At 38.3% G+C, this 23,937-nt stretch overlaps 4 protein-coding genes across 10 annotated transcripts; 2 read left to right on the top strand and 2 right to left on the bottom strand.

The window, feature by feature from the left end:
* Positions 1–276: 276 nt before the first annotated feature.
* Positions 277–3,426, top strand: rpl39 (ribosomal protein L39). Its single transcript, XM_086157710.1, has 3 exons — positions 277–354; positions 673–776; positions 3,215–3,426. Exons 1-3 carry the CDS (start codon positions 352–354, stop codon positions 3,261–3,263), a joined length of 156 nt encoding a protein of 51 aa, XP_086013836.1. The 5' UTR covers positions 277–351; the 3' UTR covers positions 3,264–3,426.
* On the bottom strand, positions 3,420–4,946 carry sowahd (sosondowah ankyrin repeat domain family d). Its single transcript, XM_086157707.1, has 2 exons — positions 4,808–4,946; positions 3,420–4,677 (listed from the first exon to the last, which is right to left on the bottom strand). The coding sequence occupies exon 2, from the start codon at positions 4,600–4,602 to the stop codon at positions 3,649–3,651; it is 954 nt and encodes a 317-aa protein (XP_086013833.1). The 5' UTR covers positions 4,603–4,677; positions 4,808–4,946; the 3' UTR covers positions 3,420–3,648.
* On the top strand, positions 4,826–23,614 carry septin6 (septin 6). 6 transcript variants are annotated; one of them, XM_086157701.1, is made up of 11 exons: positions 4,826–4,934; positions 8,581–8,651; positions 10,376–10,490; positions 12,023–12,218; positions 12,938–13,124; positions 14,131–14,292; positions 15,480–15,576; positions 16,337–16,505; positions 17,043–17,175; positions 17,278–17,468; positions 21,548–22,110. In XM_086157701.1, exons 2-11 carry the CDS (start codon positions 8,622–8,624, stop codon positions 21,570–21,572), a joined length of 1,305 nt encoding a protein of 434 aa, XP_086013827.1. In that variant the 5' UTR covers positions 4,826–4,934; positions 8,581–8,621; the 3' UTR covers positions 21,573–22,110. The 6 variants fall into 6 exon arrangements, with proteins under 6 accessions (XP_086013827.1, XP_086013826.1, XP_086013829.1 ...); XM_086157706.1 differs by lacking the exons at positions 4,826–4,934; positions 21,548–22,110 and adding exons at positions 18,532–18,578; positions 22,119–23,614 and having other exon boundaries at positions 8,562–8,651; XM_086157705.1 differs by lacking the exons at positions 4,826–4,934; positions 21,548–22,110 and adding exons at positions 18,532–18,578; positions 19,523–21,248 and having other exon boundaries at positions 8,562–8,651.
* On the bottom strand, positions 5,006–7,982 carry pttg1 (PTTG1 regulator of sister chromatid separation, securin). Of its 2 annotated transcripts, none has more exons than XM_086157709.1 (6): positions 7,895–7,982; positions 6,459–6,551; positions 6,243–6,355; positions 6,077–6,158; positions 5,820–5,981; positions 5,006–5,263 (listed from the first exon to the last, which is right to left on the bottom strand). In XM_086157709.1, exons 2-6 carry the CDS (start codon positions 6,544–6,546, stop codon positions 5,184–5,186), a joined length of 525 nt encoding a protein of 174 aa, XP_086013835.1. In that variant the 5' UTR covers positions 6,547–6,551; positions 7,895–7,982; the 3' UTR covers positions 5,006–5,183. The 2 variants fall into 2 exon arrangements, with proteins under 2 accessions (XP_086013835.1, XP_086013834.1); XM_086157708.1 differs by lacking the exon at positions 7,895–7,982 and adding an exon at positions 7,582–7,631.
* Positions 23,615–23,937: the final 323 nt, after the last annotated feature.

Below are 23,937 nucleotides of genomic sequence, written 5' to 3' on the forward strand. Positions count from 1 at the left end.
AACTGCTCCCTTGATTAGTGGCTGCCCTCGACTCGTGATTCATCCATGTTGGGTTATCCAGACGACACATTTTGCGGCTGATGTACTGTATGTATAAATATAACGAAAAAATACTTTTCTAAAATAAATAATAATGATCGCCAAGACAGAGAAAAATTCAGTAATATTCGAATAACACTCCTGTAACAGTACTGACCTTTCCAGGAAGGTGCGATTTAGAAGTAGCCAGTAGGCGTCACTGTCGAGAGAATGAAGTTCTAGTTTACTGCGCGCTTATTGGATAAACCAAGTTTCGTCACCGCTTTCTTTCTCTTCTACTACCGCCATAGTGGGGAAAGGACTGTGGACAAAATGGTAAATATAAAATCCTTTAACATCCTTGAAAGTAACCAATATTAACGAGAAAAAGCAGACAAGGGTGACTCGTAAATACCTCACTCTAAACATACTTAATGATATATCACTACTAAAGATAAAATATATCGTAAAAATTGGTTGTTTCGCGATGCTAGCCGGTAGCCGAGTCTCACCCTTTCGCATGCTAGCTTATGTCTTTCGAGGTGGACTAGCGGCGCTGTTATGTTAACATAAACATGTGGAAACATAGGATTTGTAACCGTTTCTGTATAAACATTTATATCACGTTTTGTTCGTTTCTCATTTTGGTCACAGTCGTCCCACAAGACTTTCAGGATCAAGCGCTTCCTCGCTAAGAAGCAGAAACAGAACAGGCCAATTCCTCAGTGGATCAGAATGAAGACTGGCAACAAAATCAGGTTTCTGTTTTATATTTACGTTCTTAGTCGGACGCTTGGAGTTACTGTCCCCTAGAAAATGATGTGTACATCTGCTCTATGTCTACATGTCGTGTCTGCTCCTTTCGGCTTTTCCCTTCAGGTGTCGCCACAGCGACTCAACATTCTCCATCTAACCCTTTTCTCTGTATCCTCTTTTCACACCAACTACCTTCATATTCTCTCAGTACGTCCATCAATCTCTTACATGACATGTCATGCCTCATACTTACTAATAGAGCACAAAATGAGCAATCTATGCAAGAAAAATTTTTCTTTGAATTTATGATATGATTTTCTTTGAAACAGTGTTTTAAATGGGTGATACGAGGCAATGTCAAATTTCCATAAATTGACATGCAATATTGTTACTTTTTCAGTTCTGAAGGGGCAGAAGCACTAGTTAAGTGCCTTATGTTAACTTCAGTCTGCTTTTCTACATCTTTTTCTTATTTTCTTACCTGGTGTTGTCAATTCATGATCAGCAATGTTGTCTTCACAAAACTACATTCATGAAGAATTTTCATTGCAAAAGAAACAATCATATTAAATTGATATTAAAAGTGTTTTACTCTAAATCACTAGTAAAATCAACTGTTGAATGCCTGTCATAGAATGTCCTTTTTAATTAATTAGTCCTTTTTGTTGGGGAGGCAATTTATCTTAAGATACACCTATTTTTGGATAGCTCTTAATTGAGAACTCAACTGAAGAGAAATCAGGTCTTTAGTACCTATCATTCTATTGATCTCCTTGGGCTAAATAGAGAGGGTGTGGATGGGGTTTAAGTAATGTACAGCAGGTCTGCAATTGCAGCCCTCCCATGAAGTGGATTGCTGTCATTAACCCTGCTAAGAGTATTTTTCTGCTACAGAGCTCTTACTCCTGCTCACTGTTTTGGTGCAGAGGAAGCTGTGTAGTTGAGACACATCTGTAGCTCAGTTGAGCAATGCAGCTGATTAACTTCCCTAAAAGTGGCTAATTTGCTTAGCAGATTTTTTTTGTTTGGTATGTATTGTTTTTCGTGAACTAGACAAACTGCAGTGATTGCTCGTTATTCTGTCACAATACCACTTGGTGATAGCTGATTTCAAAAACCCTCAACAAATTTGTTTGTATGGAATTATAAGTGTTGCAAGTGGTGTTTTATATTGAAACATGAGACATTGTTACACCTGCCTTATTTTCTACCTTACAATGAAAACTAGCCACATGGTCCTGCATTATCAGTCGAGTTAAACACAGCCAGAATTTCTTTAAATTAACGATCTGAGATATTGCAGTAAAACTCACACAGTTGTAGTTTTGTTTTTTCACAGCACATGTGGACAAGATAAGAACAGTATTGCCCTATTATCTTGAAAAAATCCAAACCAACTGTTGGGTAAACAATTGAAGTTAAAAAGCCCACAAACTGCTGATCTGCAAGTCTTTTGCGCTGCTATGGCTCAAAAGCAGCAGCCAGATGCACTTTGCTGCTGTCAACACCCCTATTCTATCATTTTTGAGCCATCATTCAGTTAAGATGTGAAAAATAGCACAGGGCATCATTAAATTTTTGGAGGGGGGCTTTTGAAATAACACTGATTTTAGTGAAGGCTTCCTGAACTAAGCAGTTGAGACAATCGCAAAGTAGACATTTGACTCATCTTGTGTGCTCAATGCAAAACTCTTAGAACAATTACTCTTGTAATGAAAGTTTGTCTTTTTGAATACCTGTTGTTCTCAACAACTGTCCAAAGACTCCAAACAGCTGAGCTTAAGAGCACTAGATACCAGTCAGGTGTTAACTCCATTTCGTTTGACATGTATGCAGAAATCTTTTCCAAAATCCTTTCCATAGTAGATAAGATCAGTATTTATCCTGATTAGACATCTTTAACAAAGTCAGTGGTGTTTAGTCAGAACAAATGGCAAAAGGTACACCTGTAATCTCATCTTTGTCAAATGACTTTTCTGTCCCTACATGGTAGGACAGGAATTAAAATAAAAAAAAATTAGATTTTTCAAGAATGTCCTACTGCTTACTCTGCTTTGAACAATATGATTTTGAGACTCAAGTTTCCACACAACTCTTGAGAAAGCTGCCAATGGTCATGTTTTTCATCGGAGAATGCCGTTTCAATTTATCCATTGTCATGGATTGAGTCATGTTTACGCAGCAGAGGGTCCTGTTTACCGAAGGAAAACAATATGTTATATAACATTGCATTTTAAGCAACACACAGCATTCTACGAATTTGAGTACCTCAAAGTCTTGAGTTTTGAAGAAATTTATATTGAAATTAAAGCATGACCTACTACCTGGGTTTATGTCTCTTCAACAACTTCATTTTAAGTTGAATCTCATTTTAAGCTGAGGATAACCAGGTCACATGTGTAAAAGACTTCTCTGACTCACTGAATTTATTTCACTTAAGGTACAACTCAAAGAGGAGACACTGGAGGAGGACAAAACTTGGCCTGTAAATGAGAGGCTGTGGATCCCAGCACCCTCTATCCCATACATACCAGCCCTTCCAGCTGCTGGGCCTGACCTGTGGAGGGAGCAATGTCATCTGGAGCAGCAGTTTTGTACAGATACTTTGGTTGTGCTCATGTTTGACAATAAAAGATCTGTGATCAAACAAACTAACTGGCTACTGCTGTAGTTGTTGCCTTATACTGTGTGATTGAACCAAATATAACCGTGATATTAACAAACCAAAAGTGATAGTAACAGAGCTCCAACAGCTGGGACAGTCATGTCAGCAGTGACCTTAAAATATTGTAGCTGTCAAAAGCAGAACTGAAATGTTGAAAGGGGAGGATTTACATAGGAAAGCTAAGTATAAACTAACGGCTGATGAAGAAATCAGTCATTCTTTGAGAGAAAATGAAAGGAAGGCAGTAGCTTTTTAAGAGACCCGAATCTCCAGCTGCCTCTCTTTGTCCGATCAGAGAAGTGAAATTCTTTCTCTGCATCCAATTCGTCGTTTTTATCCACCACTGAGACGGCGATGTTGTTACAGTTACAATTCGCGTTCCCCGCCCGTCCGGAGCAGTGCTCGTCATCCCAGGTCCCCAGCAGTTCCCTCATCTCCGGCGGGGCGTCTCCCCGCAGATACTGCCAGGCCCTCTTCCCGTTGTAGTCCATGGCGTCGACGCTCGCCCCGAAGGCTCCGACCAGCAGCTTGACGACCATGTAGTGGCTGTGCATGCTGGCGATGTGCAGCGGGGTGAGCCCGCCGCTGCCCCGCACGTCCACGTTCACCGGGATCCGCGCCTTTTCTGCGTAGCGCAAAAGTTCGAGTAATGTGTCATCTCGCCCCCCCTTGGCTACCCAATGGAGAACAGAGTAGCCGCTGATGAAATCCCTCTTGGTGAGCAGGTTCGGGTCCTGAGTGATGAATTCTAGCAAGGTGTCGTAGTTTCCATCCACGGCGGACAGCATCCATGCGTGCTCCATCGGATACATTGCGCAGCGCGCGTCCTGCTCAGGGGGAGACACTTTCGGGCTTTGATAGGTCAATACACTGCCAAGTCCGCTGCTCGTAGAATTGCGAAAAAGCAAATCTTTCAAATATTTTTTACGCATGCCCGAGGCTCTCTCCGTAGCCGGTGAGTTGGGAGCGTCAGATGCGCGGCCACCAGAAAGTGACCGCTCCTGCAGCCGCAACCTACGCTGGAAAGGACTGGGCATGACCTGCATGCCATACTTGGAGAGTCTCTCCACAACGGGTACTTGTCTGGATGTCCCCCCGCAGTGGGAGTCGAGATAGCTGGCAGCTGGATCAGATCCAGCATCATCCGATCCATCTGCATGCATGTTGCTGCGTTCTCGGCTACTTCCTTTACTTCGGACAACACCCCGTGGATATTAAATATTTAGTGGCCTCCCTCCCTGTACAGAGGGTGGAGGCAGTAATGTCTAAGTCAAATGAAACGAGACCGCAATTTTGGATTTCAAACCCGTCTAATCGGTGACACCTACAATTGCTTTAATAGATGACGATATTCGCTTGCGTTCTCACCTGCTTGGTGTCCGAACAGTCTCGACACTCCGTTAATCTTTTTTTCTGTGCAGTTAACATTCTTCATGTGACAGCTTGAAAACAGACAGGGCTCAGGACAGCGGATTCAAGTTCTCTACGCGTACAGGTACGTTGCGACGCTATTCCCTTTAAATAGGAACTGAGAACAAAGTTCATTTCAATCTGAAGCAGAACCAGTGGCGAGAACTCATCACGTGACCACTGACAACTCAAAATCAGGAAGTGATAGTGTAGTTTCCAACCCTTCAGAGATGTTTATTAGAATTTAGATTGCTCACATATGGTTAAACAAAATGATTAAAAACATTAGTTGAATATAAAGAATATGGCACAAAAAGCAGAAGTAAATGAAGACTTAGTCAGCCTCTGGGGGTAGCTCAATGGTCAGTTGATCAAGAGTTTGAAGAAAGTCATCTAGCTCTGAGCATCGGTAATCTGAAAGAGATTAATCACAGTTAACTCTGTCCAATAGGAGAATGCACAGCTGCTAGAGGACAACGGTCTTTATTGGGAGGGTTTTGTCACAAACAACCCCTGAGTAAATATTGGCAGTACAGTCTTACTTCTAGTTTCACACACTGAAAATTCTATGTCTGGTCAAACACATGCTGTGACTACAGATCAGGCAGGAAAGGTTAATGTTTCCCAATCATATCAGTGACCAAGCAAAACAGCTGATCCGAAACAGACTTAACAATGTCAGAACACATGAATGTCTTATGCCGCCTCTTTTACATGTCAAGTTTCACTGTAGTTCGGAGAGGAAAAGAGATAAACTGTGAAATATAAAAAAGTAAAAAAAATATATAGTGTCTGTAGCGGCGAGCTGATGGTTCAACACCACCGCTGATGGTTCTGATACGCAGGAACCCATATTGAAAGCAAAACCTGTTTATAAAACCCGAATACAACATTTGTATCAGCACTAGATGGACTTAAAGCTTGTGAGGATACTCCTAAAGAATTATGCGGATTTAAAAAGTTTCCATACCTGAACTCTCTGGTAGTTTTAGCGGTGACATGTTCTGGAGTGGAATTAACATGTCTGAGTCTTCCTGAGAGGGATGTGGAGCTCTAGGTAAGCTAGCAAGACCAGGAAGAGCAAGACAGCTGAGAGGAATCAAATCTTCAGGCACGCCATACTTCTCAAACTCTGAGAAGAGATTTGAAAATGTTAACTATTTTTATGACTGGTATGATGTAGAAAAAATACTCTCCAATAATGAATGATTAAAGGGCTCTCAATACCTAGTGGATCATAAGGAATGAACTTTTCAATTTCTGGATATTTCTCCACTTGCTTTTGAGGAAAACTTTTGACTTTGGTTTCCTGTAAGGAAAAGGTTTTATTACAACATGTACAGTTTAAGGGGTTCAGCGTCACAAATGTTGTTTCCATATAACAAACCCTCACCTGTGGCTTTAAGAGTTTCTTATCTTGCACATTGACTGCAGGGGTAGATACTTTTTGGTTAACTGTTCCGAAAGCCTTACGCCCAGATGGAAGGGGAGTAGTTTTGGTCATTGCTGGTGGGGGTAGTGATAGGATTATTTATAAAAAAATAAAATAAAAAAAAAAAAGGAATCTGAACTTGTACATACAGCAGGGAAAAAGGCATGAATGCCATACCAGGGGCAGATTGAAGCCTCTGCCTCATCTTGGGTGCAGCTGGATTAAGGCAAGCATTTTCACGATCAGCAAAGTTTATGTTGGCCATTGTATCTGAAAACAAACCAACATTACCTATAAACAAATCACAACACTAAAGCAGGATTGAGCTGTTATGATGTCACTGCATAGTAGCGACAATCACACTGTGTCTCTACATCTCATGGATCCCTGCAAATACATCTGTGAACAAAGGCTGACTTAGATGGTTTGGAATCGGTTCAGAATGACTGAGAAGCTGGTGACTGAAATTCAAAAACACTTAGAATTAGGACCCAGCAGATAGGGATAATACAGTCAGTGGTGTGACCGCACCATTTTCAGCCAGCTGAACTACACCACCTAGTGTTTACATTAAAAAATGTGGGCAATTGATAAGCTATCCCTTAAATTCAGAAACAGACCCAAGTATCAAATATATGGATAAACCGTAATTCAACTGAATTAAAAAGGAGGTGTGCTACCAGCTGCAGGGTTTGGATTTTTCCATTAAAACTCAAATTAATTTAAGCAAGCAAGCACTTTGTGTTACAGATGGTGGAATTGAGGAACAGACTAGGAAAGCAGAGCTGGAGGTAGCAGAGATGATGATGTTGAGGCTCTCTTTGGGGAAGACAGGGATGGATGGGATCGGGAATGACAGAGGGACAGTACATACTATATGCTTTGGAAATAAAATCAGATCATGGTTCGAAGGGTGCAGATCATGAAGTGAACAGTCTTGTGTTATTCACAATTCCGGGCGACGCTTCAGCCGTATTCCGGTTTGTTTATCACGTTAGTAACTCACGTTTTATAAACTTATATACTCGCATTAATTTGACCCAGTTTAACACGAAAGTTTAATTTTTTAGAGATAATTTTCTATACCGACTTTTATCAAACGTTTATTTTATTAAACGATTAGCGTTATATGAGCACTGTTGAGCGCTAGCTACATCAACACCAGTTGCTCTAAACGTCGGCATAGCGATGTTTCCATAACTTTACGAACTCAGCAGGGGTATCATTCAAGTTCGCAAACAAGACTTATCGATTCAGACCATCGTAAGATAAATGTTATTATCGCTGTAGTTGTTATTACCGTTTCGTGCTAACTTCAGTCGGTAGCTCTAGTCCATCAGCCAGACGCGGTTTGGCTTCTACCGGCTCCTTTTTAAATTGTTAGCTTTTTTCCCATTGGTCAATGCGGCGCAGTGGTTTTTGAATGGGCGTCGCCCCTCAGAGATCAGCGCTTTCGCTTTGAGACCCGATGTGGAATGAAAATAAACTAACAAAACGACAGAAGTTGCATTGTGGAAGTAAGGATTTGCACTTGCAGTATAAACATAAAAAACCCTCTTCTTCTGGGGTGACGTCTGAAGGAAATTGGGACGAAATGCAGCGAGATGCATTACCTCCTCACTGAAGTACAGTTCTTTTACAGCGTTGACAGCTGTAAAAGTTATACTTAAAATCTTCTGTCAGTTTAACTACAATTGACCCTCAGTCCCCATGGATATAAGGCTCACTATCCTTTCCTGTCTTTAAAATAACAACAACAACAACCAACTATTCTACCGCCTTGGCACTGTCTCCTCCCCGCTTGAGGAACTTTTGTATTCTATTGGCCCTATTCTATTGAAAACGAGCGGAAGTCCCACTTCACTGCTTATGTGACCTGCAAATGTGTCTCTATGTCTATTTTTGTGTTTTTTAACCATGCTTACGAAAGCAGATGCATTCTTAGATTGCCACATGCAAATGATGAAAATGCTTCTTGACAGGTTTATATTTTAATCCTGCCTTTTCACGTTCATTCACCAGGGAAAGCGGACGCATCCACAAAGGCAACTCGGGGGTGGGTTAGCAGAGGATGCTCTTTCCTTTCCAACAGCAGCTCATGAGAAATATAAAATATGAGTCACGGCGAATCTTGCACAAATACTGTTGCACGTTACTTTAGGCTTTAGGCACTCCATACAAGTAATTTTATCGTGGGGTCATGTCAGATAAAAATATCTATTACATCGTTTTCAGTGGTACAGTCCTCGTGGACCATCTCTCGACGTAACCTCGAAGCCTCTGTTTCCTTTGCTAACAGAGAGCAGCAGAGGTTTCATCCTCCGGCTAACGGCAACTGCTATGGCGTCAACTGAGATAGCAAGGCAAGCGGTAAGAAGCTCGATTTACTCAGGATGCATTTGTGACTCTCGATACACACCGCTCGGAATGTCTAAACATTTATATCGACGTGTTTTAGGTGTCAGAATATCCAAGGGAAAATTTGGAATGGGGTTAGCTCGGTGGTTACCAACCGTGAATGTGGTAAACGTAATATTCTTCAAAAACAGTCTCCTGTAAATATGCGTCTTATAAATTGCGACTTTGCTTCTGCAATTATTCTAGAATTATCGTTCTACACGTAAACGCAGTTCTAGCTTTAATGAAGACAAATCTATAATTCCATTTCATCTTTGTGAGTGAACGCCTTGGTTTCCTGTAGGGGTAAGCGTGTATTATATTATATAAAATTGAGGTAGCTTGCTGTTTTTTTTGTTTTTTTTTTTGTTTTGGTCATTGTTCTTTTGTTGTTCAAAGACTGCCTGACGATCATGCATTATATTAAATAACGTTAAAACGACAACGTATTATACGGCAACCAGAGGCCATTCATTCTGAACGCCCCCATTTCAGCTGCTGACTTCCGTTATGTTGTTTGATGTTAAGTCCCGTTAACTTAAATCGGGCGTCGTCTGGTTTTTGGACAATAAAAAAAAACTTAAACAAAAAAATCATGCTCCAAGTCCAAGTATGTAAGCCTGTGTTTTGCAGCAAACGTGTTACGCTTTTGGTGTATTTTAGTGTGGCTCGAAAAAGAAAGCCACTGAACTCAGAAAGCCTTTTAATATAGCAAGTTCTCACCGTGTGATTTGCTTTTGAGGCTCAATCAGTGTAACGGTAACGTTTCAGGAATGTTGCACTTGCAACTGAAGAGTAAGGATATTTGTTCAAAGACATTTCTGCTCAGTTTAACAAACATTCACTCAGCTGTTTAAACCCAATTTCAACTATCCAAACAATCCACAACTGTCTAGTACCACCCGCTTGTCTGGTTATTTTAAATTGACCCTAAGATGGAATGTTTTCTCCTCAAGCTGAGGCCACATTGGAAAGCCACATAATAGCTGGTTGGCCGTAGTTTAGCTGGTTGCTTTGCCATATAATCTAAATTCTTTGCTTTCCTACACTTCACAATGTAGATCTTCCCTTCAGAAATGGGATTCAGAGAGAAGGAGATGGTAACCACTTGCTACCCACCCACACACAAGAACACAACAGTGATTTGACAATTAGGTCTTGGGTGTCACTCGTCTCCAGGGAGAGACTCCATACAAATGAGTGTATAATATTAGAGAATGGACTTGTGATTAACCGAAAATGTAGAATTTTGATGTCCAAATCAGTGAGACAACACATCATGATATTTTCCTATTTCAAAATAAATGAGAAAGAGTATTCCCTTAAAACTTTTTCCCACTATTGCATTAAATTACTGTATTAGAATGATCAGCAATATGTAGCTATAAGTTGAGGTTTACATGAGTCAACTATGCGCCGTAAGTCACCATCCAGGAAACAGGAAGTCTGCTCATTGTACCTGAAATATGTCTCAAAGCAAAAGAACTCAGCCATACAAGTGTTATTAATGTGTGCATCATTTAATGTCATGTTTTTTTTTTTTTAATTACCTGAGGTTTGCGATTCAAATGCATGATGTAATAAAGTACACTTTATGGAGCATCATGTTTAAAAGGGAAATTAGGGCAATATACGGGTTTTAGGATACTCCCTTGTTTAAATATACTACTTCATTGTTTTTTAATGTGTGTTTCCAGGGAGAAGGGGCTCGTGCTGTACCTCTTGCAGGCCATGTTGGCTTTGACAGTATGCCTGACCAGCTGGTCAACAAGTCTGTCAACCATGGCTTTTGTTTTAACATCCTTTGTGTTGGTGAGTATATCTAGCTTGATTATGTCTTACCATCTTTTGTAAGGTCAAAGACATCACATCTGCTTCAGTCTATTATCCTTATATTAGTCCTGTTGGGTAATTGATGATGCTGAATAGGTCTGGATTCGGAGAGGACATTTTGTTTTGTTTTGTTTTTTCTCCCACAAATTCATTATGCTATGCCATTATTTTGTTCTCATTTTTTTGCTCTAATTATAGTTTACATAAAAAAACTTTGTTAATGTTTCTTCAACTAATAAATTCTGTTGTATTTATATTTAGGAATTGTGCTTATGAAGAAAAAAACAACATGGAAACTTTCACAGTATTTGTTTTTAAGTAAACCTATTAAGATCCAAATATAAATATACCTTTTTGTGCTTGGGTTAAAAGAAGTTTGGGATGTCGGGACGGATCTAATTTCATGTCATAGATTTTGAAAATTTGAATGATATCCACCTGTCTTGACAATTCAACATGGGCCTATGGCCTCCTTTGCACAAAATGCCTATTGTAGAGTGGTCCTTAGTAACCAGGCCTTGAAAATAAGATGACAGTTTTTCTTTTGTTGCTTTTGAATCACAGATAATTGATAGACTTATTTGAAAATTGTAAGACTTTCTGCAAACTGGAGTAATACACTTGGGCTGTAGGTCAGCCTGTGATGAATAAAAATAGACATCCTTACAGAGGGAGCTCTGTAACAGAGTCATCTGACTGCATCCAGCAGTAAATGGATATCAGAATAGGGCTGCAAATAAGCAGCTATTCTTGCTTTTTCATTTGTTAACAAACAAAAGTGATGCTTTGTTTGAAGCATATACATCTTCATTTAGCTGCAAGGAATATTACTTGACTAGTGCTTGTACTTTTTTGCATTTGGGGATTCACAAAAACATTGTCATTAAAATTACATTGTATATACTATATACTACCATCATTTAAGGATTAAAGTGTCAGAGTAGCTTTTGGATTGATAGCAATTAAAAAATGTCAGTGCTTTTAAAATTATGTATGCAAGCTACGATAATATCATTTGTCCATAATGTCAAGGTGAAGATGGATGTTTACTGCATTTTAAAAGACTCTGTATGTACCGGTAATCAAATTAAACCTCTGACTGTCAAGCAGTCTTTGGCATTCTCAAAACTAAGGGACCCTCCGTCACACATAAGTTACTTTTGAAAATGAAGTATAATCTAATATTATACAATTTTTGCAGTTAAATCTATCAATTATGACCTTGGTGTTTTGAACTGTTTTTAGTTTTTTTCACATGCTGTGTCCTTTTTTTAAGAACACAGGCCAGCAGATGTAATACAATCTGCTTCTCACATTTTGCATACCAGAAACCGATGAAAATGTCAGAACTTCTTCAAACTTCAGTAATTATCACACTTTTTGGGTGATTATTCATAAGTGGCCACACTTTAGCATGCACTGGAGCTGTCAGCCTAATCTTTTAACTTTGACCCAATAATTGTGATTTTGTAAGACTCCACCATTATAGTTTTTTTCTTACTGTTGTCTAGGTGAGACAGGCCTTGGAAAGTCTACTTTGATGGATACATTGTTCAACACCAAGTTCGAGGGTGAGCCCACCCAGCACAACCAGCCAGGAGTGACACTCAAGTCCAACACTTATGAATTGCAAGAGAGTAATGTCCGCCTTAAACTCACTGTTGTCAACACGGTGGGCTTTGGAGACCAGATCAATAAAGAAGACAGGTACAGCATTCTTTCACACATAGTGAAGAGATGGATTAATTCTTTAACAAAGGATTTCTAAATAAAGTTTTCCTTATCTTTGTGTAAATTTCTCTGCCCCTGGAAGCAGAAATCCTAACATCAGCACCCAGACAAATGTCGCTCTCAGAATCCAAAAGTGTTCAGGTTTTAACCTCTATTCAGTATCAAGTAGTTCTTGACAAAATAGTCCTTTTTGCATTTTGCATAAGTTACTATTCTTAGTCATTAATTGCCACATGTAATGTTTTCTATTTCTGACTGGACAGCTATGTATTTTTTTTCCAAACCCCAAGGTGCTATTGATTGATAGTGAGATAATAAAAACCAAGCGTGGCTATTTGAGACAGTAAATCAGTTGGGGTTAATTCTAAAATTTGGTGTATAGAAGTGTCACCGCCAGTTTTATCTATCCTTTGTTGCTCAGCCTTTTTGAAGTGAGTTTTTATTAGTATCCTTCCAAATACAGTATATTATTTTGAAATGGTTGTTCTAACCAAACTATTTTTTCTTTGCTGCAACAGCATTTGCAACTCATTGATATAATCAATGATATAATCAGTCATTTAAATATGATTTTTAGATAGTGGAACTTCTACGGGTTATACAAATACGGATCATTAACATTCCAAATTGGTCAGATGGAATTCAATTTGTGTATTCATGAAAGAGAGAGTCCCCAGTTTCTGTCTGTCTTACAGCTACAAGTCCATTGTGGAATTTATTGATGCTCAATTTGAAGCATATTTACAAGAAGAGCTGAAAATTAAGCGCACACTACATAGCTACCATGATACGCGCATACATGCCTGTCTGTACTTCATTGCTCCAACTGGACACTCTCTCAAATCCCTGGACTTGGTCACCATGAAAAAGCTTGACAGCAAGGTGAGTTCTCAATTAACATTTGCTGATGGTGGTAAATAAGTCCCGCTTTCATTACTGGTAGTGTCCCATTAACTCCATCAATTCTTGTTTGCGTTTGAGTTACTAACAAGGGGTGTCTGAGGTATAAGAGCTAGTTTTAGACATTTAGATTTAGGCATTTAGATATATGAGATGGACATAGTGACTTTTTAGGAGAATGATACTTAATTCTGTCTATAAACATGGATAGTCTTACTTAATTGCATCAGAGACATGACTTTTAGAGCCATCCATCCATTCTAGTCATGGATCATACACTATTCCAGGCCATCTGCCTGAATTCTAGTTGGCTCTTGTCTTTTTAATGCGTTGGTGTAGGTCAGCTGTGAAATGCTGTCTTCTCAGTGACTGATGCCAAGTTTATGTGTGATCCTTTCCTCAGAGTTGTATTTGCATAAATCCTTGAGTCAGCTCAATGTTTGCCAGAGCAGCTGTGGCCTCCAGCAAACACACACATCAGTGTAGTCTTGAGTTGAGTCCGGTTATGTTCAAAGTCCAAAGCTGAACTGTCCTTGAGGAATTTATACGTTACCAGACTGGGAGAAAGTACAGCAGAGTTGTCCCCATGGCCTGAAGTAGTTCTGACTGTTGACTCTAAAGAGCTCTATTTGGCATTAAATAATTCTAGATTTTATTAGCTGAATGGCTGAAAGAAGACACAATAGTGTTCGTTAGTTCAGAAAATGCCCTAACCTGTCCACTCTGTATTTCTATCTGATTATATTAATGATAGCATGATATTATGATATTTAGGTCATGATAGCTTGAAATCATTGGATTGTCACTCGGACCAATTGACTAAAGAGCTTTCAAGTAATTGCAAGGTGAAGAATTGCTGCTCCCTATGCTGCATTTTCTATTTTTCTGTCCTAGCCCTGTTATGCACAAATTCTTGATTTGCAGAGATTTATTATTATTTACATGTCATAGTTCCAACTGACACAAGATCTTTATTTCTCAATTTTAGGTGAATATTATCCCCATCATTGCCAAGTCAGATGCCATCTCCAAGAGCGAGCTGGCCAAGTTCAAAATCAAAATTACCAGCGAGCTGGTGAGCAATGGAGTGCAGATCTACCAGTTTCCCACTGATGATGAGTCTGTGGCTGAGATCAACTCAACAATGAATGTAAGACTTGGCTGTCTTTCTGCTTTACAGTTCTGACCAAAAGTAAAGGGAGGTGGGCCTAGAATGTGGCAGTTGGCTACTTTTGTTCTGGGTTTAACACGAGGCAATGATGAAGTTACCCCTTACAGTTGTAATTTTATGAGAAAAGTGGCATTCATTCAATGTCTTGAGATGCTTCTTACTTTAAATTTTTACATGAATGAAAAGGCAAATGTTCATACATTTTAAAATGTATCGGAAACCCAATTCTCAACATAAGGATTGCCTCTATTGGGACCCATATTACAAGAATTATGCTCTGTGTAAATGTGAACATGTGTTGGTCTGTGTGTCTGCGTGTGCATGGGGCCCACTGCTTTCACTTTCTACTTCATACAAAGGAGTATCACATTGCATTACATTATGCAGCTGATTAGTTAATTGCTTATTGATAGAGCAGAAGTACAAATAAATCATGGCATTATGTCACGTCATAGCAGACGGTCAGTGTGAGGCCTTGGACATCACAGACCCCATGAAAGACGCTTTAAATCCACGCAGACTGAGGGATTCAACACATCCATCTTGGCAAAGATTTTGGCCGAACATGTTCAAAGACTTCAATGAGGGACAGGTCAGCAGATGTGGTAGATATATGGACATATATCTTAACTAGTGTGACATTTTTTTTGATAGACATTTATCATTATCTGGTGCACTTATAAACACATAATTAGGAAGTATTAACCTTGGAAGAAATTGAAGAAATAATGAAGAAATTAAGAAATATTCAAAGTGATATCCTTATACATGTGCAGGGTTTGATTACAATTCTGATGGAAGTTTAAGAAGAAGTTATTCGCAGCTGATGCCCTCTTCTCTCAGCGTGCACATTGGATTTCTACAGACTGTTTGACACTCTTCTCATTTAATTACAAACTTTATAAATGGTAAAGTTGATAACACAATTGACAACTGGGATTAAAATGTCAAGCCTTCTCTGTGCCCATGTTAATGTGAGGTGTAAATGGAATTGTTCAACTGCTTAAGTATTTGTCTAGAACTGTTAATTGTCAATGAAGTTGACTTTCATTATGACTCTTGCGGTAAGATGGCGAGTTCTCAGGACAAGAGGTAAGGGAGATCTGTTGGGTTTACATGTCATGAATGGCTGTATACTAATTCTTGACTTTTCTTCTGCTCCACAGAGCCATTTGCCATTTGCCGTGGTGGGTAGCACAGAGGAAGTTAAGATTGGGAACAAGATGGTCAAGGCCCGGCAGTACCCCTGGGGAACAGTACAGGGTAAGGTTGGATCACTTCCTGCACAGAAAAAAGGATGCATGCTCCCTATCACCAAGGCTGCTATATCTACCACCCCAGAATGGCTCTTGAATTCTAGCAACTGCAACAAAGTATTTGACAATTTATTATGTAATCCCATATAACTGCAGCTCAATAGACCTTTTGATGAAATGACAGATTTGAAGTTAAATTACTGAAAGACATTTTTTTTTTTAAATTTTGTGTTTAAGTCTGAAATCAGTAAAAATGTTAAATACATGAGGACTTTCATGGCTCCAATTACCATACAATAATAATTATAAATTAATTTTTTGAAAAAAGGGATCACAATGCATAATATTTCAACCTTCCGACTTAATTGGATATTTGGTTTGTTTACCCGAGATCGCGAACTTGCATGCATGTGTTCTCACATGGCATCACATGCTAAGTGGGAATGTGGAACTCAGCTCAGTCAATTATCAAAATCAATTGAGCGGCTGCCGGACATGAACACTGTTCTAGTTTGCACTGTTCTGTTGGACAGGGACTGCAGATTGCTCTCAGTATTACAATAACAATGATTACAGAAATATACCGTACATACTTAGCTGTAATTAACTTTTTGTAAATGACTCAGTATATGTGTACTTGTATGCATGGCTCTGTGCTGCTTGTTTTTCCTGCAGTTTTACATTGTCAGTTATATAATTCATATTAAATGAATTAGAGTCATATATGTTTGTTAAAGCCTTCCTGTGTCATTATGTTCCTTTACCAGTGGAAAATGAGAATCACTGTGACTTTGTCAAACTGCGAGAAATGCTGATCAGAGTGAACATGGAAGATTTGCGAGAGCAGACACACACACGCCATTATGAACTTTACCGGCGCTGCAAATTAGAGGAGATGGGCTTTAAGGACACAGATCCTGACAGCAAACCTTTCAGGTAGGAGACTCAAGATAACTCTCTATCTCTTGACTGCTTTTATACTTTGTCTGTTCTGTTTAATTTGACCATATTTACTTCTTTCTGAACTGAACTGAATTATGAGAGGTGTCATGCATTGCAGATGTGGGAATCTGTTATTTTTAAATTGTGTATGTAGTATTGTAAGAGCCCCTGAAAAGATCCAGACTGAGAGTTTGCAATATGATTTTCAGAAAAGAAAGCTACAATAATAATTACAAATATCCTGTTTTGGTTACAAGATAATAAACAATCAGGTGATTCAACCACTTTTCTTAAATTAGTAGGCATTAACGTGGTTACAAAACTTGGTTGGGGTGACTGTAAAATAATTTAAAAAGGTGAGCTAGTTAAGACCAAATGATTTGTAAGCTAGAGCTAGAGCAAACATTGTGAAGATTGAGGATCATGAATGTCTTTTTTGGGATTTGGGACCTGAAAAGCTGTGAGAATGCTTTTGGCAGTTCATGGTGATCAAACTCATTATTTTATTCTGTTACTCTGTCTTTTGGGCAGTCTGCAGGAGACATATGAAGCGAAGAGGAACGAGTTCATGGGTGAGCTGCAGAAGAAGGAAGAAGAAATGAGGCAAATGTTTGTGCAAAGGGTTAAAGAGAAGGAGGCTGAGCTTAAAGAAGCAGAGAAAGAGGTATGGATCATTATGTCACTGACATCATGTCCCATGGACTCTTCCTGGAACATCATGTGCATTAAGTTCTTTTCTCTTCATCTTCTCTGTCATGTCCTATAGCTGCATGAAAAGTTTGACCGATTGAAGAAGCTGCACCAGGATGAGAAAAAGAAGCTGGAGGAAAAGAAGAAGGCCCTGGATGATGAGCTCAACATGTTCAAACAGAAAAAGACTGCTGCAGAACTTTTGCAGAATCAAGCTCAGCAGGCAGGGGGCTCCACCACACTCAAGAGGGACAAAGAGAGGAAAAAGTAAGTATTGTTCTCTTTTCTCCATGTCCTTATGTCACCTCACAGGTGGGAGAGACGTCCTCTATGAAATATTATAAAGCTCTGGTCCTGCAATCCTTATATGACTGTACATTTTTGCAATGGTCTTTCAGGATTAACCTGCACATTTACAGATTCACCATATCATCCAGATGTTTTATTGCTGCCTTCAGGATTTAGCATTCACCCTATTCCTCCCTTAAATTGTATCTCAGTACCCAGAAAAAAACTCATTTCTTTCCACTTTTTGCACACATGGTACAGATAGATTTTAATTTTAGTTTTTTTTTTTTAATTCAACAAATTACTTTTTGTGTTCTTTCTCTGTTAACAAGGTAAATTGGATTAAACAAGGTAAAATGGCCAGCTTTGACTGTTCTAAATTTTAATCAAATGATTTTGATAGTCTTAGTAAAACACAAATCATAACGTTGAATACTGTAAATTAACCATCATATGCTTGTCATGAGTCAAACTGTTCTGTCATTGTTCTGTTTTTTTGCCTCTGAATAATCTGTATTTCCGATCGTGTCCTCAAAACTTGCTGATTTTTTTTTATCCACCTTTCAGCATAACGTTCAGAATTCAATTTGATTCATATATTTAACATTCATGCTTCATATTTCCTCAGACAGGGAGACACAACTTATTGCTACTTTTATTTGGATTTGATTTTACGGTATTGAAGGGGTTAAGAGTTGGCAAAACTACTGGTTGTGTGTCGAACCTTTTGTCCTGTTAGGAATGAATGAATTTATACTGAAAACATTCCTGTTTGCTTTGTTTCTCTTTTAACCGATTCCCTTTACAGTGGAGGGTTTTCTGTGCCCAGAAAACCATTGCACATCTTTAGCTTTGTCTGTGAGCCACTGATCAAAACTAATTAAGGATGATAATGATGTTAATCTTGATTTAACCTTCAGTATGAAACCAATGTTTTTATTTGACCCAAGCAGCACAACTGTTGAGCTCTACTTGTTGTATAGATGTGAATCTGTCTTGTGAGAGCATGTTTCACTTACATTGCATCCATAAAATTTTCCAGTTAATTCCTCCTTCACTTGCTGCATGCTGCATGAGGCACCTTCTCTGGTAAGGCCCCTTTTTAAGTTACAATTTAATGATTCATCCACTAATTTGCATCTGCTGTACCTAGTTTTGGACTTGGAACGTACAGTGTGCAGATGACACCTACTTCCTCTCCTATTGTGTCAGATATCTTTAACATTTTGGCAATGCTAAATTCAACTCTGATGTCTTTTAAGCTGTCAAAATTCATTGATTTGCCTGTCAACGTTGTTTTACAGTTTGAGAAATTTGTACATAAATGCAGAATGCTGCAGACGCAAGAAAAACCAGTGTCGATCATATCCTTGAGATGGAAATGTTTATCCCCCTTGTGCCAGCTTTGAAATCAGCCAGTTCATTAGATCCTAGTGTAGCCATTTAATGTGCTTCCCATCTGTCTCTCTAAGTCCACAACAGTCTTCTTTTTGTTGGCAGGCCTTTCTCCCTCCCAAGCTATGCCTTTGCACAAAGAGCAATTCAAGGCTGAACTTGGACTATCTGGTCACACCACAACAGCAATCAGCCTCAGGGACCATCTCTGTTTATGGAGATGACATGTTTTGTTGACTCCCCCCAGTCCAGCAATACAAAGCCAGATAGAGAGGGAGAGAGAGAGATGTGTGTAGACTCAAGCCTCTGCAGAGGATAGAACTGAATGTAGACATATGTGTTCTTCAAGCAGCTCATTACTAAAAAGGATGAAAACAGCTCTTATATGACAACCAGTCACAATGTTCAAGGTGCATAGGTAGAAAATCCAAATTTATCATTTTTGATGTGTGTTCGGCAAATATCTAACCGTTGAGCAAATGCACTCTCATCTCTGTAAACTTAAAATGTGCTCAGAAGCTTGCTCTTTTCTAAATGTCATATTGTCTTGAACGTTAATGTGATTTAACATGTTAACCAGTTTGTCTTGGAATTTTAACTTAAAGACTGCAATAACAGCCCTTCTCTCTTATTTCCAGAGAAGGATTCCTGTAGAAAAGTTCCTTCTGGCCATCCTGCTGTGAATGAGTTTCTACCCCATCATCCTTTGCCGTGCCCCTCCCTACTTCCATCCTCACCCAACCCTCATAATCCAACCTTCCACATGCCCCCTGCTCTATGGAAGACCCTGGGCATTGCTCTATTTGACTCTTTTTACATACCACTTTTTTGCTGAATGATGCTTATCTAATTATGTGATTTTGAACAAGCTATTGTTCACTTTGTCTTTTTATGCAAATTCATAGATAATGCATTCCATTTTTGTTTTCTATTATGTGAGTCTTTGCATGACTGAGTGTGCTTTTTTAAAATAACACACATGACTACAATTGACATGGGCAGAAATATGTTGGGGCTAAACCGAAACATACATCAGACACTGGGACCCAAGTGTACATGTATGGTGCCTACAGGTGCCATATGAATAGGAAGCTTAGCTGCTATTCATTGAGATTTCGATATATAAAAACAATCACAGTAATGACAATTACAATTTCTCCAGTTACTGATTCACAAGGACAATGTTAACCAGGGTGTTTGAAAGGTATGATTGGCTTTGGATTAAAAATGTTCTGGTTTAAGGAAATGGGATTTACTGGTATATCTGTAAATACAATGCATTGTAATGAGACCAAAATTGTCAATCGATTACTTCCTCTCAAAAGAAGGGATGAAAAGGTGAAAACCCATTGTCTAGTTTGCTACACACATTATGCCTTTCAGACAACATAGTGGCACATTTGGACTGATTATTTTTTCATTTTATTGTTTTTTTTACTGGCCAGCAGCCTCTTTAAATACAGTGTCAAAATACAGCAAGCTAGACTTTTACAATCTTTTAATATAAAAATGAGAAAAATGTCACATTACTAAATTTGAAGAGAAAACAGGACAGAAATTATTGAATGGATATGAAATTAAGTAGAAGGGCTGTCTACCTTTCATTTTCTACCTTTTCATACTCAATTAATTTCTCTTTTTACCCTAAACTTAAAAACTGATATGTTGTCAGAACTCTGGGTGAAGAAGCGATATAAATAAATGACTGCACACAGTCATTCATAAATAAATAAAAGCCACCCAATAGTATACCCCTTATCTATCACATTGGATTAAATATATTAACCCTAATTTTAAAATTACTTCCAACTAATTCACAGTATTTTATTTGAAATTGCCAAAAACAATTGCTTCTTGATTAAAACTACACATCATGTACAACACCTTTTACATTATCATAGAAATTGCATAATATGGCATTTTAAAGATAATGAGTCAAACATACCATAAATCAAATACCTCAGCCATATGCTTTGAAACCCTCAAGTAATAATTTGACCATTAATGTATTAATTTCTAGTTGAGTATTTTTGTCCTTAAACAGATGATCTTTCGGTTTAACTGTGCATGGAAAGTTGTGAGCCTAATCTCTTTGCCTCTTCGCCCATACCTCATTCATTGTCATGTGTTACCTGCATATTTGTATTAGCTTCCACATTTGCACTTTTTTATACTTTGATGTGTTTTCTTAAATTTAAATCTCTCTTTCTCTCTCTTGCTCTCTTTCTGTACTCTTTATGAAGGCACATTTGCAAGTCATTTATCATGATGTCCACTGCCTTACAGGAACCTGTGTTGTTTGTATCAGTTTGAAACAGAAAAGAAACCATATATGAAGTTAATAAATGCCAACATTTTACCAAATAAGTTAACTGTTGCCATGATCATTGTGTATGACAAGTATTTGTTAAAGCTTGAACATGCAAACAATATCCAGAATCGGATGAAAATTGCATACGTTAGACTTTTGCTCATGTCTCCCCATTTCAAGACACACATACAGAGCTTTTCTGAACGATATTTTCAGGTTGGTTGACTTGTAATCCAATGTTTTTTCATACCTCTGGTACGACCTGGTGGCAGAATCAGAGTACATGAACAAAGCTGTTTGGTCATCCTGGTCTTCAGCTCACTGGTCTGTGTGTATTCACTTTCCTTTGCAGTAATCCCTGGCTCTGCACTGAGTAGGTCCTCAGCTCTCAAGCTTTGCTAAGGAGCCATCCTCTGGGTACTGAGTACCTCAAATGTGACCAGAGGCTTTGTGGACCCCATCCTTCCGGGTCTCTTAATCCTTCCCCTCTCTGCAACTACAGTTTTTTTTTTTAGCCTGTTTCACCACTGCTCTAACCTAACCTTGTCAAATCTAATTCTTGCCTTGTTGCTTTGCTTATATGTATACATGTACAGCTATTTTTTTTTCTTAAAATCTTTTTCACATTGTATGTATTTGTATCTTAAGTGATCCATACAGAATATAGACAAATCAAATAGTACTTTTGCACATGTTGATATGTATTCACTGTTAAAAAAAAATCAAAATAATGTCATTTGGCTTTATCTTTATATACTTTGGTGAAGTGCTTGAAAACTGTAAAATCATATCTTACCACCTGAATTTGTATTTTCTAACCAAATCTATTTCTCTCTGCTGCTGGATGCACTTCAAGTCTTTTTGTACATGTTTCTGCTTCGCCATCCCCACTAACAGCTTGCTCTTTCTCTTTGTCCCTTTAGCTTCTTTTAATCTGTACTGACCACCTGACGAGGGGATGCAGCTTCCGCAAGAACTAAGCACCCTTTACCTCTTCCTGTTTTTCTCACTGTAAACAACCTTTTTAATTCTCCCATTGCATCTCTTTTTGTTGAACATGGGCTTATGTGGACTCGCATGACATTTCTGACCACCTAATGTATCTTTAAATCTAGGCTGGTTGGAAACTGGGCACAATAAATATTATGTCTTAATCAGGGATGCACCAATTGTGAAACTTCAGCTGATACTGATGTTCATCACAATAACCTAATTTAGGTTTTTTTCTCTTTAATTAATTTATTTTGTGCATTTACACCTTTTGGGTCATGAAAACCATTAAGTAATCACAGCAACTGCATTTAAAAGTGTTTGACCTCATATCAGATTTTCTTTGAGTGAGTGCAAATTAAACACAAGGATAGATTTCTATTACTTCAACAAATAAACATTGTCTCTAAGCATCACTGGACATCAGTTACTTTGACTGGTGAGTGATGGCAGTCAACAGGGCAAATATCAGAAGATAAGTTAGCGCATCTCTTGTTTTAATGTAGAGAGCATTAAAGAAGTGATGTGATTTGCTACGGGCTACGAACATACCAGGAATTATAGGTAAAACCATTCTTTGAACTTTACTTGAAATATAATTGCAATGGCCTTCACTATGCACTCATCTTTTCAATGGGAAGCTGACACCTAATACAACATGTGCATTAAAATGAAAAGCTTCAGAAAGAGAAGCCATTTTAATTTGAGATAAACTCAGAAGGGACAGTAGTTGCTGTAGTAGCTTGTAAACATATTTGAAATACAAATTCCTCAACATCACTACCATAATGACAAAATCGAAAGTCATAAAATAATGCAAAAGCCAAAGCAGATATATACATTCAGCATTTCATTTGATGGTGCATGTGTTTACGTGCCACTGTTGAATACCATGGAGGTCACATGTAATGGCCTTTTGACACATTGTGCTTTAAGAGTCACCAGCCTATTCTTTATTTTGCATGCATTTTTATTACCTCTGTGATCTTCATCTCTGCCCTGCTTGTTTTCAACCCCCTAAATATCTGGTTTGCTGTGTACTACAGACTCACTATTTTCTTCAAATGGTGCATAATATTAATGTATATTTGCTCTGTTCTATGATTTAAGCTCCCCTTTTGCCAAATATAAGTGTAACACGGAGATGAGGTAAATGCCAGATAGGAGTATTTAAAAAATACTCATGCATTTATATAATTTATAAGGATATATTTTGTGTATTGAAGTGGAAACTTGTTGTTTATAACCTATGATCTTTGGACGTGAATCGAGTGTAAAGTAACATTTTGGTGTCAGAAAAACCCCATGCATTTTTCTAGTATCAGTCTTTACCTCTTGTTGTCAAAAACTCTCCCACACTACAAGTTAATCAGTATCTTACTTAATTTCAGTTCCATTGCTGTACCTTTTCAATAAAACATCATGATCCAAATGTATTAAGCCTTTGCTTTTTTCTGCTGCCATATACAAAGTAATTTATGTTTCGTTCGCGCACCACCTTGGTGGAAAGTGCTCTATAAATATATTCATTACATCAGTCATTGCTAGAAATATACAATTCTTTGGCTGAAAAATATAAACCTCTCAGTGTTCTCAGCTTTTTTTTAAAATTGGTTTTAAATTGGTGTCATTATACCGAATTGAGGAAAAAATAAACGTCATCCTGTCAGAACCCTGGCAATCCTGACACACTGTCACATAAATGCACATTGTGTATATCAAATCTGAATTTATTTTACCACCAAATAGTGA

The sequence above is a fragment of the Fistularia commersonii genome, chromosome 13 (genome assembly GCF_037954325.1).
Source record: "Fistularia commersonii isolate RoL2024-O1a breed Wild chromosome 13, RoL_Fcom_v1.0, whole genome shotgun sequence".
Lineage (NCBI taxonomy): Eukaryota > Metazoa > Chordata > Actinopteri > Syngnathiformes > Fistulariidae > Fistularia > Fistularia commersonii.

Coding starts and splice junctions, on each gene's coding strand:
- rpl39 (XM_086157710.1), top strand. Junction 777..3,214: donor AAGACTGGCAACAAAATCAG/GTTTCTGTTTTA, acceptor ATTTCACTTAAG/GTACAACTCAAAGAGGAGAC.
- sowahd (XM_086157707.1), bottom strand. CDS start 4,602: ATGCATGCAGATGGATCGGATGATGCTGGATCTGATCCAGCTGCCAGC.
- pttg1 (XM_086157709.1), bottom strand. CDS start 6,546: ATGGCCAACATAAACTTTGCTGATCGTGAAAATGCTTGCCTTAATCCA. Junction 6,159..6,242: donor AGAAACTCTTAAAGCCACAG/GTGAGGGTTTGT, acceptor TTTTCCTTACAG/GAAACCAAAGTCAAAAGTTT. Junction 5,264..5,819: donor AAAACTACCAGAGAGTTCAG/GTATGGAAACTT, acceptor AATCTCTTTCAG/ATTACCGATGCTCAGAGCTA.
- septin6 (XM_086157701.1), top strand. CDS start 8,622: ATGGCGTCAACTGAGATAGCAAGGCAAGCG. Junction 10,491..12,022: donor TTTTAACATCCTTTGTGTTG/GTGAGTATATCT, acceptor ACTGTTGTCTAG/GTGAGACAGGCCTTGGAAAG. Junction 16,506..17,042: donor CCTGACAGCAAACCTTTCAG/GTAGGAGACTCA, acceptor TCTTTTGGGCAG/TCTGCAGGAGACATATGAAG.